The sequence below is a fragment of the Papaver somniferum genome, chromosome 2, assembly GCF_003573695.1.
Source record: "Papaver somniferum cultivar HN1 chromosome 2, ASM357369v1, whole genome shotgun sequence".
NCBI lineage: Eukaryota > Viridiplantae > Streptophyta > Magnoliopsida > Ranunculales > Papaveraceae > Papaver > Papaver somniferum.
The window spans coordinates 70,251,790-70,273,084 of record NC_039359.1 but is presented as its reverse complement, the minus strand read 5'-3'; the positions used below and the strand labels follow the sequence as shown (position 1 = coordinate 70,273,084).

The 21,295-nt window shown below is 35.6% G+C and overlaps 2 protein-coding genes across 2 annotated transcripts; one reads left to right on the top strand and one right to left on the bottom strand.

Moving 5' to 3' along the window:
- Positions 1 to 6,160: 6,160 nt before the first annotated feature.
- On the bottom strand, positions 6,161 to 6,825 carry LOC113351336. Its single transcript, XM_026595340.1, has 2 exons — positions 6,783 to 6,825; positions 6,161 to 6,600 (listed from the first exon to the last, which is right to left on the bottom strand). The coding sequence occupies exons 1-2, from the start codon at positions 6,814 to 6,816 to the stop codon at positions 6,161 to 6,163; spliced, it is 474 nt and encodes a 157-aa protein (XP_026451125.1). The 5' UTR covers positions 6,817 to 6,825.
- An 8,295-nt stretch (positions 6,826 to 15,120) lies between these two features.
- Positions 15,121 to 20,388, top strand: LOC113351335 (pre-mRNA-splicing factor CWC22 homolog). Its single transcript, XM_026595339.1, has 2 exons — positions 15,121 to 15,262; positions 19,862 to 20,388. Exons 1-2 carry the CDS (start codon positions 15,121 to 15,123, stop codon positions 20,386 to 20,388), a joined length of 669 nt encoding a protein of 222 aa, XP_026451124.1.
- Positions 20,389 to 21,295: the final 907 nt, after the last annotated feature.

The window sequence follows — 21,295 nt, the reverse complement described above, 5'->3', positions numbered from 1 at the left end:
GAGGAAGAGAGAAGATAAAGAATTAATGAGAGGTAGAAAAGAGAAGTTGTTCTGGATAATCATATGGACCGAGTCAAGTTTGAAGCTGACTCCCTATCTGAATGGGCTGAAACCGAGTCAGCTTGAAAGTGTGGGTATCCACATACACGAGTCGCACGCGTACAACTCAGTTCTGTTGCGAATCGTAACAAAGTCAAACAGCTGCGAGTTTTGTAATTGAGATGAACTGTTGCAAACAATTTGCAACAGATATTTCGCAACAGGGTAATAGCTGTTGCGAAATCTAATTACTAATCCTTGAGTTTGGTGTAGTGAGTTTTCTTCTTTTGTTTACGTTTAGTAGAGGTTTTTTTCCTACTATCCCAGAACACTAAGTGTCTTTGTATTACCATAGCCAAAGAGTCCACACTTTTAGAGATATTTTCAAAAATTCTATTACATATTTCCTTCCAAATGAACCACGTCTTCGTAAGAATTAGTTCATAAGAAATATCAGATCTTGGTTTATCATACCACATTTTACAAAGTTCTAAGATAGAAAGGGAGGTATCTAGATTTAGATTGACCGGGTTAGGGGTACTGTTCCAAATTTTCTTAGCAAAGGGACAATGGAATAAAAGGTGTTATGTTGTTCATATGGGGTCTTTGCTTCCGTAATGATGCTTCTCTTGCATATAAAAACAAGAGTGATGATAGACACACCATGATTTGAGCACCGTGTGTACAACGAGAGGGATCTGACGGTCCCAGATCCTGCGTTCTCAACATCAGGAGGGGATAGGAAGGCGTGGGCCCCACACCCTCTCACACGGTGCTCACCACGGTTCTTGAATCACGGTACATCTATCATTTTCGTAAAAACAAAGAAAATGTGTTCCATGCGATAATATTTTACAACGATGATGAGAGAAATAGAATTCGGGTGAGATTTTAGTCCCAGCCAAATTACATTTTATTTATATAAAATATTAAAAATAGGATCAAAGTTTGGTAAAAATATAATCGATTTCCTTATTTTATTTTATTTACAACTGAATAAACAAAGATCATGTCCCAACTATGTTACTCTTTTGGACTTGCTTGTGTTAATCGTCTCTCCACTGCTCCACTGCTCCCAGCTTTCAAAGAGAGAAACAAGGAACAATGGCTTTCACAACAGTTTTCAGTAACTATCCCTTGATGGTTTTAGTTAGAGGTCTAAAACGTACCGGTACATCACATTTCAGTTCACAAAATCGCGTGTTTCACGTGCTATGATGTGCCGAAGATTGTGGCGTGCCGTGCTAGAAGGCGTGTTGTGCTAGAAAAATAAACGTGTTGTGTCGTGATGTGCTATGCCGGGCACATCTATCTTATATTTTACAATATAAATGTTTTTCAAATATTTAGGTATTGTATGTGTTGTTATGAAAATAAGTCAACATAACGATAATAAAATGTCAATAATTAACTAGAATAAAGGTTCTTTTATGAAATACTAGAAATAACCTGTATCGTAACGGCACGGTACAGACAGTTAGATAGTTAACGAATTTGATAACAATAATTCTAGACGGACAAAAAAATTGACATATTTTCTTTAACTTTTATTAAAAGAAAGCTTTAAGCGGAGGATTTGGATTCATTTGTCCCATGTAATCCGAAACGATACAGGCTATTTCACTGGGTAATTAGCTGAGGGTGTTTTAAAAATTGGATTAGGATATTTCTTATTGATCTGACCCATTTTTTTTATGATATTTCGTTAATAAATGCGCATATCATTTATTAACGGCATGAGATGGGATAACTTTTAGTTATAATGATTTTAATAATTACAACACACTGTGAGGTTTAATTCGAACCATGAGAATTTGTAGACATGAAAATTTTAATCCAAATAATCATAAATTCGGTTATGCTTAAATAATAGTTTAATAATTTCTAACGATACTAGAAATAAAGGCTCTTTTCTTAGGATTAATAATTCGTTTACGCTTAAATAATAGAATAAATCGTTTATTCTAGTCAATTATTCTAGTATATGGGGTTATTTCTTGGGATTAATAATTCCTAACGATACTTCTTAGCCGTGCATGCTCCTTTGTGAAATACTAGAAATAACCCCATATACTAGAAATAACCCCAGATACTTCCAAGTCATCAAATTCAACAAAGGAAAAGGCATGCATGGGGATGCCTCCGGTTTCCCCCAACAAACAATCAACCTCGGTATCCCAGTTGAAGCATAATCGATGATCATTCTTTGATGGACGAAATCTGGATTTCTTCGTTGTGGTCTTGAACTTAGAAATGACCCGCAATTCCTTATCAATTTCTTAGGGACGATGTCGTGCATGGTATCTTCTATGTAGGATGTAAAGATTGATTAGAATGCATGTCTGATATTTAAAAAAAAAAAAAACATTAGTTAGATTTGGATTGAAATAATAATAAACTCACGTTTTCGTAAATCATTAGTAAATACAAAGTAGTGACTTCGTTGGTCGCCATGAAATCAACCTCTTCCCATTTTCTTGCAATACAAAACCTAAGTACTGCAGGTTTGTTTTCATCACAATCATGCATTCTTGAAAAGGAACCAAACACGTTTTGGGTAACGCTTTTTTTGGGGCTGCAACTAATCATGTTTGACATGTTGATACTCTTAAGCTAAAAATTTCACCAAAAAAAGATGTTGGAATGAGTGAATGAATAGGAAATGTGTGAATGAGTGGATGGGTGTGGTTGAAGAAATACATTCTTGTATTTATATATACGCTCATTGAAAAATTGTAATAAGTGTACCTTTTAATTTATTGGACGTTTTTTTTCCTTCTACCTATTATAGATGAATAATTAAGAGAAGTTGTTTCGTTGCATGGTATTCATGATGGTGGGAGAATAATCAGGAGAGAAATTGTGAGATTTAACTCTTAAGCTTTAATTCTACCTATTATTTGGTAAATATTTCTATTCAAAACGGTAAGCTTTAATTCTTAAATCTGCAATGTCTACCGAATTGAAATGGTGAAATTTAATCTTAAATCTTAGTCGTGCATGCCCATATACTATGCGATTATGTAAGTATTTCAAAAAATATAACTTTAACCGTGCATGCCCACATAAAATTAGGTAAGTATTTCAAATGGAGAGATTTAATCCTTATTTAGCCGTGCATGCCCTAAGTATTAGCTCTGTTTATTATGAGCAAAAATTCATATCTTTTAATAACGTTTCCTTTTCGGTCTCTCTTCCTTTGTAAAACTATTCTTATTCTTATATTATTCTAACAAAATAATCTTTATTAATCAGAATGAGATACTGGTTTCAAAAAATGTTTTTGAAGATCATTCATTCTTCCTCTTTCTAACTGGAAAGTTTCCTCGAAATAGTTTACGTACATATTTATTCCCAAAGAGATTTCTGCAGCATTTCCTTTCTATATATATATATATATTTCTAAAGTTCTTTGTTCTTTGGGTTTTACATATGGCAACTCTAATGTTATTTTTGTTTTGCAGGTTGATTAAAGTTGGCCGCCATTTTTTTTTTTGCGGGGGTGGGGGTGGGGTGGAGGGGATTTACATATTACAACTCCCAAGGTCTTTCACTCCGCGTAACTTCCCTTAACTTACTCAATTGTTCCATTTTTCTGAAGTTCCTTGTTCTTTGGGTTTTACATATGGAAACTCTAATGTTATTTTTATTTTGCAGGTTGATTAATGTTGGCTTATTCGATTGCAATTTTATTTTTTTGGGTTTTACATATTACAACTCCGAAGGTATTGCAATCCACGTAACTTTCCTCACCTTACTCGATTGTTCCGTTTGTTCAATGAGTACAGTGGAAATTATGCTTTGTATTTGAATTTTTTATGAGTAGAATAAAAATTATTTCTATTATTTTAAAAAAGAATATATTGTTTGTGTTTTGCAGATTGTTGAAGATTGGCACCCTTTTTTTTTGAAGACATGATTAAAAGTTATTATAGCAGTTGAAGATTGGCACCCCCTTTTTTTTTCGAAGACATGGTTAAAAGTTATTATAGCATATACTGTATATTTTAAATTTTTTTGTTTGTAATGCTACCATTTAATGGCTATAACGTTTAATTGAAAAGGAAGTAATTAAGAGGGATAGAGGGGGGTTACAAACACCACAACCGCTAGATGTCTTTTGTTAGGATGAAATTGGGATGGTCGGATCACGTGTTTGTCTCTTAAAATGTTATCTATCCCTTAAACCCTCAAAAACCTATGTTGTTTTTTATTATAGATACACAAAATGTGATGTATTGTGCCATGTTGTGTAGTATTTTATACATATTATGACGTGCTTTCTTAACGTGTTGTGCTGTGTCGTGTCACGTGCTAATCCCTGCCGCGTGTTGTGCTGGGCTACTGTGCTGATTAGTCAAACCTAGCACGTCCCATGAAATTAATGTGTTGTGCCGTGATGGGCTAAGTCACATGCTGGCTGAGTTGTGCTCAAATCTTAGCGTGCTTGGCTGGGTTGTGCCAGCACGGGCACATCCCAATTTACACCTCTTGTTTTAGTCCATAAAACTTATCCTTAGAGCATCTCCAATTCAAAGAGCCAAGGTGAAGGTCTTATTAACACATTTTTATGTGTGGGTCATCACTAAATGACAAAAAAAGATGAATGTAATTTTTTTTACCTTAAGTTGATCTCCAACCCCAAAGGTATTATCTAACAAACTTTATTTGAATTTAGAGACAAAATGATGACGTGGCTTTAAGACCCAAGGTCATTGACAAAGTCTTATCTAGACTTTTCCATTACCCACACTTAGCCATGTCATCTATCTCTATGACCTTGACCTTGTGTTAGATGGAAATTTGGTGCAAAAAGTCTTAAATCCTAGGTGTCATTCAATTTTAAGACCTCTACTCCTAGCATTGGAGATTCTCTTAGGGTCCGTTTGGCATGGGTGTAGTACAAGGTAATGCAGTCAACGGTGTAGTCAAGGGTTGCATTCAGTTTAGACATGTTTGGCAGGGGTTCAAATGCATGACATAGGAACTACAGGTAGTCCATACTACCTCCAATGGGCGTATTTGAATACCGACCTAAAAAGGTCTGCATTGAATGTTGCCTTCTACTGCAACTTCTAACTACCCCTTTTGACAATATTTGACCATTTTATTCGCTTTTCATATTCTTCTTCTGGGAGAGTTGGTGTTCTTATTTTCGGATTTTCTTTAGTAGCTCAGATCATTGATAATCACTGATTAGAAAAAACAAAATCATTGTTAGTCACTCCTTCCGTTGCACTCTTTATTAATAAACCCTTCGTCAAAACCTTCAAAACCCAACTTTTCATTCCCAATTGAACAATCAATCTTCTAATCCTCATCTACAGAGTCCGAAGTATCCCTAGTTTCAAAAGCCTTGTCTTTAAAAAACTTTCCCTTGGAGAAAATTATGGGAACACAAGAAGAAAATTTGTAGTGGTTATTTGTTAATTCCAATCGGAAAACGAAGAATTGAATAAGTATTAGATGAAAACTTGAGTTAAAGATTGCAAAGAGAGAAAACTGGGAAGTTTATTGGGTTCACATATGATTGTGGGGCGAGGGAAAATTGAAGCTTCCATTACTAAATTCATGGTGATAGTCAACTATTTTAACAACAGATAAGAAATCAAAATAGGTGATTGATGTTTCTCCAAGTACTTGATCTGTCTTTCCTTCATCTCTATCATTGTTTGGATTATTGGTAACGTCATATCTATTATCAGATCTATTTTTCCTTTTCAATCATAGATCAAACAAATTTTGACATGATCTAATACTTGCGTTGATTAATTTTAATGGTGATTCCAAAATTAAATGAAACCTGTTTAATGTTTTGCAAGATCAACTAAAATTTTAGAAAGGAAATAATTGTAGGTTACTTTTGTAACGTGCCAAACGCCATCAGTTTTAATACATGCAGTCGAATGCAGTGTTGTAGAACTGCCTGCAGTTCAACTACCTTGTAATGGAAAAAAATTGTGTGCCAAGCGGACCCTTAAAGTAGTGTGGGTAAAGGAAATGACTACGGATTTTTTTTTGAGGTCAATCCAGCACTTTTGAAGTTGTAAATGAATCTTAATGTTGTGTTAATCTTTTTTTTTTTTTTTTTTTTAATAACAGAAAAGTAAAACCAAACAGACTAACTGATTCTAACTATTCTAGGATAAGAGACACCATGAATATCATCAACAAGCTTATTGATAATTTCATCTGGTGGAATATCAATCCAGATACCCTCCAAATTTCTTTCAGACGCCTTCTTCGCCAAAGTATCATCCATGAAATTAGCTTCTTTATATTGTTGTTCAAAGACAATATCTTCAAACTTCATCTTCATTACTTCAATGTCTTGAATTAAACCCCTAAGATGCCACGGAGCTTGGACCTCTCCTCTACAAAGTTGTATCGCAAATGTGGAATCGCAATCAACTTCCAGTTTCTTGATCCCCGGTTGGATAACAGTTTGGAGCCCATTCCTGACCTCCCAAACTTCTGTCATATTGCACCCATTTTGGTAGATATGTTTTGCAAAGCCTGCCACGAAAGAACCATCATCATCTCTAACCACTCCCCCAATTCCTGCAAAATGAGAGTTAGAAGACGCGTCATCAGTGTTTAGCTTATAATAACCATTTTTAGGATACTCCCACTCAACCAAAATCTCCAGCTCACTTACAGTATTAACATTCTTATGCATAACAGAGAAATAAAATTCTCTTGCTCTTCTAATTGCCAAGGCAAGAGTTTTAAGAGGAACAAACCTTTCTTTTTCATCATTCCATCTGTTTCTACCATTCCAATTACCCCACGGAACATGTGGGATTATATATTTCCAACTAATTTCACCAACACAAATATCTATAGAACACAACTGCCTTTTGATGTTGTGTTAATCAACCAACAGTTAGTTAGCATTTATTTGATGGTATTTTACAATTTTTCAACAGTTAATTGGCATTTTCTTTTTGACATTCTACTGTTAAATGATTCACTAATAGTTGTTCGTCAAGACATTTTTTGAATGGATATAGAAGTTACAATTTATAAAAAATGTGCTTATTTGGTTAACCAAGAAAATGGTGGTCGTTTGGTTAACTAAAAAAGCCTTGGCCGTTTGGTGAGCCGTCACCTGCTTCATGATCCAACGGCCCAATTTCATAAGTAATTTTATCCGACGGCAGAGATCGTCTCTGGCTCAAAATTGACAACTGCTTCATTGTTCGTTTCCTTGGTCGTTTGGTTAACTATAACACTTTTAAAAACTCTGATCTAAAGTCTTGCAATATGTGATGATCCAAGAGTAATCTAGGTCCCAGTATAACAAATGAGACAAATAATAAGAAATGGATGGAATTTCGGATGAGAACAAATTTGGAGCTAAACATTTATACAGTGGAGTCACTGTGTGACTTGAGCAGTTGAGTGGTCTATATCGAACATACAGTCCAAGGATGGAGGAGCAGGTATAACAATGTATTCTTTTTGTGATCTGATTGATCTCTACTCCGATTAGCTGGATTTTTTAAATATATCCATTCTGCTCACTTATGAAATACTCATGAACCATGAGGTTATCAAAACAGGTTTACCATCTTTAAAAGTTAAATCACCCATAAAAAAGGGAAATGGAATACGTGCAGCACTTGTCCAATGTCCATGGTGACTTTTTGTCATACACTGCATAAAATATATTGTATCCGACGGAGACTTTTCCATCGCGCGCGATACATGCCCATATAAAATAAATCTCTATAGACCATACATAGTGACTTGAATTTGTACACGCCTTCATGTGGGGTCTTTGCTTATGCTTTTCTCGCCTCGAAGACAAAGAATGTGTACCGTGTGCTTCTGACGTTAGTCTGGTAACCAGTGCTTAAGATATTACTGCAACAGAGATTCTTTGCAGACCGCCTCTCCATAGGTTATTCTTATGTTAAAACGGCTTGCGGCATCATCTGGAAGCAAATACCCCCACATGGAGGCCTGCTCAAATTCTCAAACTTGCTTGTCTGGACTCTGGAGGTTTATTTTTGTACGGGCATGTATCATTATGGAAAGTCGTTGACAGATATACGTTAGGTTTCTTATTTTGGTCGTTTTTATTTTTTCTACATAATGGTGGAAACGTGGAGATGAATTACTGGTGTTGATTTTGGTTGGAACCAAATTTGCTTAAAAATATATTCTAGCTCTATGCATTTTGTTTCTTAGCACTTGGTCTTATCGAAAACTGAATATTAAAGGATTACCAATTCAAGAAAAAAAAGTATAACAATGATTTAAAAATGATTACTCAATATTAGCCGCATCGCGGATTGAAAAACAACAGAAAGTATAGATTTACCGAATGTGGGGGGTGGGACCCATGCCTGCCCACCCCCTCCAGATGCTACGCATGTAAAATTTGCGACCATCAGATCCCTTTCGGTGTAAAATCCAGTGTAAAACCGTTGTGTGTATCACAGCTGGATAAACAATGGGACAAGGTCACAAGGGTTGGATCTCGGAAAAGAACAAATTTGGAGATATATCGGGGAAAGTTTCGAAAGTATCCTTGAGAAGTTGAGTCATGAGTGGTCTATATCTAACAGGCAGTCCAAGGATGGAGTAGTTGGTACGACGATATTCCTTTTATAATCTGATTCATCTTTACTCTCTTTCGGTAACATTTTAAATTAATTCACGTACTAAAAGTGAAGATTATTATTGAGACGTCACATTCCAATAGAAGGGTTTCATTTGGATTTTTAATGTCTAAAAAAATGGTTATGGGATATCCTAACACATATACAAAATGTCTAGATTACCCTTTAATTAAAATAAAAACTAAAAAACCGTAGAGGTGATTTTACGTCCAGGTTTGGATTAATTCCAATCGTAAAATTTTATTCGCATGTTGTTTTACGTCTAGGTTTGGATTAGTTCCAACCGTAGAAGCTCATTTTACGTCCAGGTTTCTTTTAATTCCAACCGTAGAATCCGATTTTACGTCCAGTTTTCTTTTAATTCCAACCGTAGAAGTGATTTTACGTCCGGGTTTGAATTATTTCCATCCGTAAAAGTGATTTTACGTTCAGGTTTGGATTAATTCCAACTGTAGAATTTTATTTGCATGTAGTTTTACGTCCAGGTTTGAATTAGTTCCAACCGTAGAAGCTCATTTTATGTCCAGGTTCTTTTTAATTCCAACCGTAGAATTTGATTTTATGTCTAGTTTCTTTTTAATTCCAACCGTAGAAGTGATTTTACGTCCAGGTTTGGATTATTTCCAACCGTAGAAGTGATTTTTGGATTATTTTCAAACAGAGAAGTTTATTTTACGGCCAGTTTTTCTTCCCACAAAAACTTTGTCCCAGAATGCACCAAGTATATAACAAAATTCATTAATTTAATTTGTATCTAATTAAATTAAATTAAAATTAATTAAATGAGGGTTGTTTAGTCATTACAAAATTATTTAAAAATAAGGAGTTTTTAATATTACTTATGGGTGACCCGTTTTTGTCTTATTAGAGAACGTCCCTTTAATGAAATGTGACGTCCCAATAATAACCTTCCTAAAAATAATCATCTCGATGTTGGTATCGAAAGAGGTGTCCCCATTACTATATTATCCGTAAAAAATAACTTTTTCCTTTTTTTTCTCTTTTTCTGAAGCATAAAAATACTTTTGTTTTGTGTCCATTTTTTATGCATAAAATTCGACAGAGACTTTCCCATCGTGATACACGCCCATATTAAAAATTAAAAATATAATATATCTACATACAAAGTCCTTACACGCCTTCATGTGAGGTCTTTGCCTCCCGATAATGCTTAAGTTGCCTAGAAAAAAAAAGGTACAAGGAAATTTTTTGAGCATTAGTCGTAGAAATCCTAATTTTTGGGTCTTCTAGTCGATTCAGACATCTTTTAATTCAATCCACTTAGAAGGACAAATGAGTTTGTCCGTTCTTATTTGTTAAGTTTAGTATTTTTTTTCATATTTGCCCCTCTATCATATTTAGAAACTCAATCATAGTTGCCCTTTATACCGAAAACACCTGTTCAAGGTTATGGTTTTGATGGCAACAACAAAAGCCACCGTGGACATGGTAAAATCCTTTAGCGTATGTCAGTCCGGAACACTTTAATTATAGTGATTAAACTTCGGTTATATATAAAATTTCGTAAAGAAAATAAAAGTGACATTTCTCATGGTTTCTTTTCACATATTTACAAACTACTTGCTCCTTTTACTACTTGCTCTTTTTTTCCTTTTCTACAAAGCCTCAAAAGAATACGAGAAAGATGATGCTAGTCCTCAGCGGTTCTGATCAACGTGAAACCAGAAACCTGTTCGCAGGCTTACCCGAACAATTTTATACTACAATACAAACTTTTTACTGATACTTTTAATGGTGTTTTTTGTTACATAAACTGATTTTTTTATTGGTGTTTTTTTGTTAAGATGATTTTCACTCAATCTCCAATAATCATTATTTTCTCATGATGACTCTTATAAACAGTGCGTCTACAAATTTATTGGTAAGACTATTTTCGTCAGGCAGACACTGATATTGGTAAGACTATTTTACTCCAACATATACATAGTGTGACTATTCTATGGAGACTGCATCCCAATGTCATAAGCTGGTACACTGCCGGTGGATAAAATAGAAGATCAGCTGGTCTTTAAATGGCGATATATATATGTACTTCCTTGTCGACCTGCAGTTAGAATATATGGGCAGTTCAAATAATGTTAGAAGATTTTTCTGAAACTCATTAAGGCGCAAAAGATAGAACTCTTGATATTTAATAGATATATAATAGACTAACGGAAATAGGGTGATACAATTTGGATGTCATCATTTGTACGACAGTGGTAACCATTATTCATCCACCCATTGGTTACCCTATTTTCATTGTCACACAAATGATGCCATCCAAATTGTATCATCCCAATGGACTAGATACTTGTATCAAGAAACAGAAAACAATGACATTTATACAGAAATTGATAATTAGAGAATGAATACACATAAGCTGAAGAAGAACCACCTAAGAGATGCTTAACGAAATAAAACTTTACATAGTATGTGGTACTAGCATAGATCTAAGTAATTTACCCTGGGTGCAGAATTATTAACTTCATATTCATCTCTTCAAACAGAATTATTAACTGCAGATATAAGTTTTAGTTTAGATTAGGCATTAGAAGAGCTGTTAACTTTGTGGATATTTAAAAAATCCAAGTCAGTTTATCTCTTTAGAAAAATAATCTATTCAAAACAGAACAAAAGAAAAAATAAGAAAAAATTACACGCTAAAAATGAAAACGGATGGCAATGTAAGTACCTAAATGTATAAATGGAAATATATTGTTAATTATTGTACAACCATTCATACTTGGTAAATTCAAAAGAAGGAATTTATAATCGAGAAACTCAAAAACTAGTTGGATGATCCCGTGGCTTAATTCAAAACTATTAGATTGTAATTAGAACGAACCTACAATGCTGAATAAAAGAAGTATATAGTAAGAAGAAAAAGAAAAAACAACCCAACCATCTAAATTTTTTTCTGATCAATCAACATTTATACTAAAGCAGTAAAGCACCATCAGTGGCCTGTGCTTGACATTGAATCATCTTAAAAAGTTTCATATATCACAAACCGAAGGGTACTAACTATTCCTAATGCTGACCAGTAATCTTATGCACACATATTCTCATCTGCGAAAAGGATTGGGATTTAGGGAAAATCTCATTACTCTGTTTCAGTAGAACTGTGTAAAGCAACTAAATCTTCTAGAGACTTATACGAAATGAGCACATTTTACCTTTCTTGGGAAGGACGGCTAAAAGTTGTGAGAAGTATGGATCAATTGAAAAATCTACAGACTTATACGACAGCAACGAAATATATAATGTATCTTCACTTCTTACATACTACATGGGTTGATGCTCAGACATCAATATTGCAGTTTTAGTGTGGTACACTTATTTTTCAGATGGTCGTACAAAATAAACTGGGTACCATACTAAAACGGTTGTATAAAATAAATTGGGTACGACGTTCCATGGTTATTTAAATTAAAATGGGTACGAGACTGTAATTAAAACGAACCTACAACAGAACTCAATTGTCTTAAAATAGTTTCTGATCACTCAAAAGTTAGACTAAAGCACCATCAGTAGCCCGCGTTTGACATTGAATTTGTTTGTTTCAAACCAAAATCAGTCCCTCACAGATTCATGATGCCCTCTGAATGCAAGTTAATTCTATAAATTGTTAAGGAACTTTTAGTACAGTTCTTTGAGTTACCCCGAGGCATCTGATTCGCCATCACACATGTTAAGGAACTTCTAGTACTAATGACTATCCAAGAGATTTATCCAATATTATGATATAATGTTCCGCAACTAAAGCATAAATCCTAGGCATTTAACATACAGTCGAAATTTATATATAGCTAGAAACCCCACCAAACTGACGAAAACAAAACTAGTTACAATACAAAAATAACTTACCAGTATGCGTATCAACCCGATGGAAGAATCAATAATGAAAGAACTCAAACACCCCACTGATCAAATGTAAGTAAACCGGGTTCAGAGCTATTATTTTGTTCCTCATTACGGGTAGGTGGAAGGTGATTCATTCATGATCACCAAAAGTTTTGAATTCCTACAATGTATGCAATTCCTCATGATTTACTATTCAAAAGTTTTGCCAACCACGGGATTGAAAGGCTTGGTTGGCTATCTTAATCCAAGATAGGCGATATTACTGCAATCAACAACTATGAGTTACTCAAAATTTATGCCAAGAAGATGGAATAAATTTGTTAATAAAGATTCAAGCAACACTTACAAGCCATCCAATATAGACAATCCGCAAATAAGGATATAAGGGTCCTCACATACATCTGCCTGATCCAGCAAGTAAGAAGGGTAGGCCGTTAAACTTCCAATATAGGTCTTACACATACACTAAAAAAAATCAAGCTAATTATGTTGGGTTTCCATCTTGTGATATACCAGTCATACAGATGATATACCTCACACATTACATTGCCAAGCATTATGATGATTTTTCAGTTAATTTGTTCAAATTGGACGAAATTAATTATGGGTTTTGCTCAAAATCATAACGAAATCATGGAACTTGATAAGAATTAGATGGCTGGGTTTTTTATAAATTACCCAGACCCAATTAATCCAAGAAAGAAGACAAAGATGAGTAGTTGTGAATTGTGTAAAATCCTTCCAGTAAAGACACACTTCATATCAAGATAATCACATGATAATACAACAATACTAAATTTAGGTTACCTGAAATCGATTCCCCTTTCATCGAGGTCAAAAATCTATGCTAGATTTTGAATCCATGGAAAAATAAGAAGAAAATTGAGAGAGCAACAAAGAAGACCGATAAATAAGTTGTCACCCGAAACTGAGTATAGGTTAAATTATTTTACTTCAGCCGTTCTAACTTTGGTTGAGTTAAGGATGAAGGGACATCAATGTGATTTGATCACGATTCGGTGCCAACCAGGTTTGACGGATTCAACACTGTTCGTCAAATTTGGTTGACTGAAACCTTGTTCGTACATAAGGGAAAACTGAAATCTTAGGATTTCGGTGAGGATTGCTCAAATTTTTTGATACTCCATCCGTCCTATGTACTTTCCAAAATGAATTTTGTTTAGCATAGATGTAACGAAAAATTTCGATATTTCCCACTAAAAAATTTCGATATGAAATAAGTAATTTGGATGATTGATGATGTATATGAAGGTAACTTGATTTTCTTTTTAATTTTTGCAAAATCCTATTTTGAAAAGTAAAATAAAACGGAGTGAGTACCATTTGACCGTTAATGATGTCATCAAACTAAGAGGATAACGCAGGATAGATTTTTTCTAGTCGTTTTTTAAGATGCCTTATATCACAAACCTATTAAATTATATATGATATAATTGATAGGGGGAAGCCATTTTTATTAAAGGGAAAGCCGATTTCGAGGTGGATTTAAAAAAAGACATTCCCTTGTCGGTAATCTTTAAAATTCCATCATATATCATGTACTCCTATTACTAATCCAGAGTCTAGGTGAACGAATAGCTTCTAACTATACAAGCTATTCCGTGTTAAGAGTTGGTATATTTGTTTGTAATAGTAGATATTTACTCTCTATTACATTTGTTCTATCTTGTGTTCTCACGTCTGCAAGAGCTTAATATAACAAGGAGTGTAAGTTTAGAATTTTTTAGAACACAAAAAGTAAATAAAATAGACATGGAATTCAGGTCATCAACAAATGAATTGTAACTACCGGAAATCCAGTAGCACACCCAAGTAATAAAAGAAACAGATCTAAGACAAGAGACGAAGCAATACCTCAGTTGGCACAGACCAGCGAAGCTTCCAAGGAGCGCAGCCAGCGAGATAACAATGTTTAGAAAGGGGACGTTTACGGGGAATCCCTTTCTCATCGACACCCCAGACCAAGGGACCTCCTACCACTAGAGGGAACTTCGCCCAGTCTTCGTCCTGCGACAGGTTGAGAAGGTCCACGTTTAAAAGAGGAGTCTTGAACGAGGCCGAGATAGTCTTCTGGATGAGCTCAATGCCCCACTACTGATACTTATTAGTGATTGTAAACCTTGCGAAATAGTTAGCCGCGAAGGAGTCCGCACTATAGTAGCGAGGGTTGAATTGCTCAGCTGTTGATGGAACCAGCGAAGTACCTTTTCCTGAGCGAAGTACAAACTCGTTGGAAATACGAATTGCGTTACCATAAAGCTGAAAGACTCCACATTTAAGCTTGTTCAAAATCTCAAGAAAAATGGGATTAGAAGGATCGTAAATGGGAAAGGACAACCCGACTCTTAACTGACCGACTGTGACAATCATCCTATCTGCGGACCAAGTGTCGGACAGAATCCATCGATAGTTCAGTTCCATATCAGGAGTTGTAGAGATGGGAGGAATCACAGAGGAGTCAATTGCAGGGGTTAAAGACAAACCCATATTCTGGAAATCTTCTTGGAAATCCTCAAGAGTTTTAAGTTGAGTAGGGGTTGATACCTTCTTTGGAGCCATAATGATGACAAGAAAGGAAAGACAGTTGAGAGAAAAGAAAGGTATCAATAATGGAAAAGACATGAGCAGAAGGAAAAATAGCTTGAGTTCACAAAAAAAAAGTATTAAAGAAGAAGAAGGAAACCCCAAACTAGAGCTAAAACGAGGTATTTATAAGCAAGTGGAAGGTTACCAGCAGACCAGGTTGACGACACGTTCGAGGAAACTTGACCGATAGTAACCGAATACTAGGAGAACGTGGCCATATGGAATCCAGAAGGTGGAGAACGTGGTGGCCAATGAATTTCAACCGGTTCTTATTCCATTCTCATAAAATTCAAACGAAATAAGAAAAGGCAAAATATAGGTACACAAAATAGGTTCGCCACGTGGCCGCACAGGAAGGCACGAGATAGGTATGAGGAATCTCACTTAAATATCTCGGTCAGTGGCTTGTCAAATCAAGTAAGGATCGTCATTATTGAATGGTTGACGAAATAAAAACCAGGCGCGAGATATCATATTGAGGCGAGGTAACTCGCTCGAAGAGTCTAAGTTGCGAAGGATCAATTTGAGTACCCGACAAGATACCATTCACGAAGTAAAGGTTGGTGAAATAAGGTTTCTTGACTAAAAAGATAATTGGCGAAGTCAGTAAATTATGGAGCAAGAAAAGAGACAGTTGTCCCAACAAACATCCAAAGTTGTCAGCGAAAGAAAGGGGAAAACTTTATGGATAATGATCTGGGTGAAGTATAAAGCATCTCCACGAGATTCACACGAAGTAAAATGAGTTGTACACCATTAGGGTCAATTGGTCTATAAATAGGGGTCCGGGAGTAATGTAAAGGGAGGTTGGATTCTGGGAGAGGTGAGAGCTTGACTGAGGGGCGAGATTAGGGTTTCCTTGTACTTGAGAGCTTGTATTTTTCATTACTCGGAGTGGTTAGTGATAAAGAACTTCTCATCCAAACCTTTATCATGTCTTAGATCTATTTCTTTTCTTACTTGGGTGTGCTACTGGATTTCCGGTAGTTACATGAATACTCGTTACACATCTACAGTTGGTCTACAAGTATACAATCACCAACTATCCTACTAGGGAGTTCAGTTAATCATGATTAATTAACCACATGCGTGTAAGGTGATTTAAGTTGTGATGCATATCATTTTCAGTGTGTCCCTCATACAAGTGATGTTATGGATGGGGTAATGGGTTGACCTTAATTACGCATTAGAAGTAGAAGGTAGAGATCAAAATAATATACAGTACCAACGATTATTAGCTGCACCCTGGTTTCATATATATATATATATATATATATATATGTGTGTGAGGTCCTCCCACATTTTGTTCCATATATAATCTGTGATAACGGTGATCCTCATGATTATGAAATATTGATACGGAAAACCAAAACCATAGGAAGAAGGTTTTTTCCTCCCCAAAGTCGGCTTTCCTCCTAGTAAAAGTGGCCCCCCTATCAATACGTTTATTTTTTTGATGAAATCTTAAAACTTTCTAGATTTTTTTTAATTCTGAAGATTTTTCATACTGGTTCGGTCATAATGACATCCAAATATGTGTTTTCTTCAATCTAAATAAAAATTTTCTTCCTTTACTAGGTGAAAACTTGTTTATAATTGAAATCAGAAATAAATATAAAGTTTCAAAATATTTAACAACTTGAACGTAGGTAACTTTCTCTTTACAACATTTGATTTGATTAGGTGGGATTGCTTATAATGATAGGTCTTGTTGTCTTAACATTTTCTATAGCTAATCTTGATCAGTTTTGTCCTTTGTCAAGGCATTAAACAAAACGTAAGGAATGAGAGATCCTAAATAGGATGCACCGACATATAGGTTGAGATTGGTTAGGAGGTTGTAAAATGCTTATCATGTGATAGGACTAGACTGTCAAGTTCTCCGAGAATTAAAACATTAGAATGAATCGCATGGTGCATTGGGACCTTGTTGAAAAAGATTTTAGGCTGTTATATAATATAAAAAATCAGCTAAAAACCATAGGTTAACTGTGTCTCCTAACTAGTTAGGTGATATCATCAACAGCTAAATGCTTGGCAGGATGCTAATAGATCAAATATGATCTCACAGTGCTTGAGTAAAAATATTTCCATGAAAGCTTTGACAGTCAACAATAGCCCAGGTACTAAACCCTTTGAAGAACTAGGTATCAAAATAAGATTCTCGTGAAAATCCTATAATCAAAGTACAAATAGCCTATTTAATTAATACCAATTAGCAACTACATACAACAATCACTTGATTTATCATCTAACAGGGTTCATTCTGAGAATTCCGGAAGCGAATAATACTTTTTCTCCCCATAAAAAAAATTATGCACAAACTGAGTTACGGTCACATCATTTCCAATGGGGATCACATATTTTCAAGAGACATAAACTGAGTTTTTTTAAGCGAATGGAGCTATAACTTCGATATAGAAAGAATAACTTTTCCTATATAAGGTTGGTACCTAAATATGACCTAGACTTGTTATTTAATTATTATTGTTAACGACGAGTATTAGTTACATACTGTTTGGTAATGTTATATTTAGGAAGCACAAAAGGTTAACTAATTGTAAAAAAAACAAAATTTAGAAAAACTCACGGAGGCACCATATGTACTAACGTTAAATCAATATATTTTTCTAGACAAGAAATAGGATTGTGTATATGCTTTTCTAAATAGATTCAATTCAATTACCAGTAAATTAAACTTTGAGTTCTTAAAATCAATCAACTATAATTAAAAATAATAGTAATATATATACTACAGAAGAATAAGGGTTATTGAAACAAAAAAAAATATAACAAAAATGTAAAAAACTTTGTGTTTGTATCCTATTAAAATAGCGTACGTGCGTATCACATGAGGCTTATAATGGAAACCTAAATCCGATTTATTATGGAAACCGGTGGGTTTGTTATGGAAACCCACAACGCTTATTATGGAAGCCTAGGGTTGGTTTATTATGGAAACCGGTGGGTTTGTTATGGAAACCCACAAGGCTTATTATGGAAGCCTGGATTTGGTTTATTATGGAAACTGATGGGTTTGTTATGGAAACCCACAAGGCTTATTATGGAAACCTGGATTTGGTTTATTATGGAAACCGTTTTTTTTATGGAAACCCACAAGGCTTATTATGGAAGCCTGAATTTGGTTTATTATGGAAACCGGTGGGTTTGTTATGGAAACCCACAACTCCATGGGTTAAAAGATCTTAATAAAAGAGGTTAAGATTTTCATTGAATAATTATTATAGATAATTATTAAATATTATTTAAGATAAATCCCGATAAAAGAGGATATTTATCTTAAGTAGTTATAATTATTATTCAAGATAATAATTATTTGGGATAAGTGAAGATTATGATAAATATTAGAATTTATCATGAATCTGGTTGTTATTTGAGATTTATACAGATGAGGGAGGTTATTTGGATAACTATCAAAACCCTAAAGCTACGTCTATTTTCTGCCTATATATAGAGGCAAAATCTCAAATCAAACGCCACAGAATTCTATTCTTTTCACCATAATACACTTGCATAGAACATCCGCTGATTTTAGCATCGGAGTGTTTTTGCAGGTACCCCCACCTCTTTTGATCAATTCTTTGGAGATTTTTCATCAACGGTAGCGATTGGATCAACTTTCCCGCATCTCGAAGATTGTTGGAGTGATCATTTTTGCACCAACATCTTTTAGCGCCGACTAAGGGGATACGAAGAAAAGATCGTGCTCCCCATTTGATAGAAGCCGTTCTCAAACGATTTTCGAAACCAGGGTTTCAAAATCATTGTGAACAAAAAGTTGCTGAGAGTTTCTGAACTTTTTCAGAAAGTTGTAAAAGGTTTCTGAACTCTTTCAAAAGGTTGCAGTAAGTTTCTGAACTCTTTTCAGAAAGTTGCAGAAGATCCAGAAATGTCGCAGTAAGATTCTGAACACTTTCATAAAGTTGAGAAGATCCAGAAAAGTCGCAGAAAGTCTCTGAACACTTTCAGAAAGTTGCAGAAGAACCAGAAAGTTGCAGAAAGTGTCTGAACTCTTTCAGAAAGTTGCCGAAAGTGTCTGAGCGTTTTCAGAAAGTTGCGTAAAGATCCAGGAAGTCTATTAACGTTTTCTGAAAGTTGTAGAAGGTTTCTGAACGTGTTCAGAAAGTTGCGGAAAGATCCATGAACTTTCAAAAAGTTACAGAAAGTTTCTGAACGTTTTTCAGAGTTGTAGAAGATCTGAAAAAGCTGTTGAAAGCAAAGTTAACAAAGAAAGAGTAACTTATGAATACTTCAGGAGAAAATTAACTTGAGATGGACGTTTATGCACCTACCGGAAATCCTTCAGGTCAACATGCCAACAATCGAACTTTAAGGAGCGCTTTCGTCCATACTCATCAAGACGAAAGGGACGGAATGGAAACATCGCTCTCATCAACGCATCAGCCACTCGTTCTGTGAGATCGACTCCAAGTGTCAGGGGAAACAATGTTCTCTTACGTAGATCACCTCCCCGGACTATTAGTGAAAACCTCAATCGTCAAAGAGGGAATCAAGGTCAACACCCAAGCATCCAGCAGCTTCGTGAGGAGGACATCGCTAATAGAGGAGTACGGGCTAACCAACAGCCTGCGCAGGCTAACAACCCACAGCATGTGCAAGCTAACAACCCACCAGCTGCACAAGTTAACAATTCGCGGGTGACTCTTATCGAATTGACGTTACGTGAGCGTTTCCAGGAATTGGAAAGGAAAACAAGCGACTCAAGGTTGCATTGGAGAAAAGAAAGGAGCTTGAAGAAAAAGCTATTCCACATTCCGAAAGTAATAGGTCAAATCGTCGTTCTCATCGAGAACGATACGACCCACGCAAAGGGGACGAAGTTCTTGACGGTCGTCGTCTCAGTCAAAGTGATGCAAGAAGAAGCGAGGATGTCAGGAACGTTTATCAAAGTCGCGTTCACCATGATGACGATTATTATGATCGTTATGTGCTCGATGATGATCATTATTACACGGCCGAGCAAGATAGGCGAACCAGATCAAGTCGCAAGAAACATAGACAAAGGGATGATCATATCAATGATGATCACTCGAAGAGGTCTAGACGTGATAAAGACCTTTCTAAAAGGAGAAAGGAGTCTGACAGGAATGAGCGGATTCGCAGAGAAATTGAGGGAGACTCGGTGAGAGGCGAAGAACTCAGCAAAAGAAGGCTTAGTGAAATGATTGGTGAGATGTTAGCCCAAAAGCAATCCAAAGATTAAGAGCAACAAATTTTATCAATGAAAAAATCGATGGACTCCCATTTGTTGAAAAGATAAGGCGCTACCGCCCACCCTCGAATTTCAACCATCCTCAATTCAAGGAGTTTTTCGACGGACGCAATGGAAATCCAGTGGAGCACGTCCAACGATGTCAAGCCTCAATGAGTTTGTGGAGCTTCAGCGACGAGCTACTCTGTAGAACCTTTCCAATGATCTTGACGGAGAGCCTGGCGAAAGTCTTTTTGATTTTAATAGGAGGTTTCGTCAGGAAGTTAATGAAATTGGAAAGGTGGACGAGGGATTCGTAATAGAGGCATATAAAAATGCAATGGATTATGATGAGTTTGGAATTTACAACTCATTATCAGTTCATCCAGTCAAAAACTTCAAAGAGTTGTATGACAGGGGTGATAGGTATGCCAAAGCGGAGAAGGAAAAGAAAGCAAAGTTGTCACGAACAACAAAAATGTTCGGAACCGAGGGACACGCCACACCACGACAATATTTTCAGGCGATTTTAAAGGGAAAATCACGATGAACCCCGAAATAAGATGGCAACTTAAAAGATACCATAAGCCCAGATCTATCTAGCAAGTGAGGAGCGGATATAATAGATCTAGTTCCTGCTTCACAAGGGGGCGTCTTTTCTATTCGAGAATATCTCTTCAGATATTGGAGGCGGCTAAAGTGACGCCTAGCATGCAATCAAAACCAACTTGTTTAAAGAAGTCGAATAATGTAAGACATCTTTTTCAGTATCGTGGCAAGTACTGGGGGAGAATAAGATGGAAAGAACGAACGCCCGAGGAGAGGAAGACAAGGGCGAGATATTTTAGTTATCAAAGGCGAAGTATTTTTATTATGAAGGAAATACTTGCAATGTCTTTCTATAAAAGAGAAAGACAAA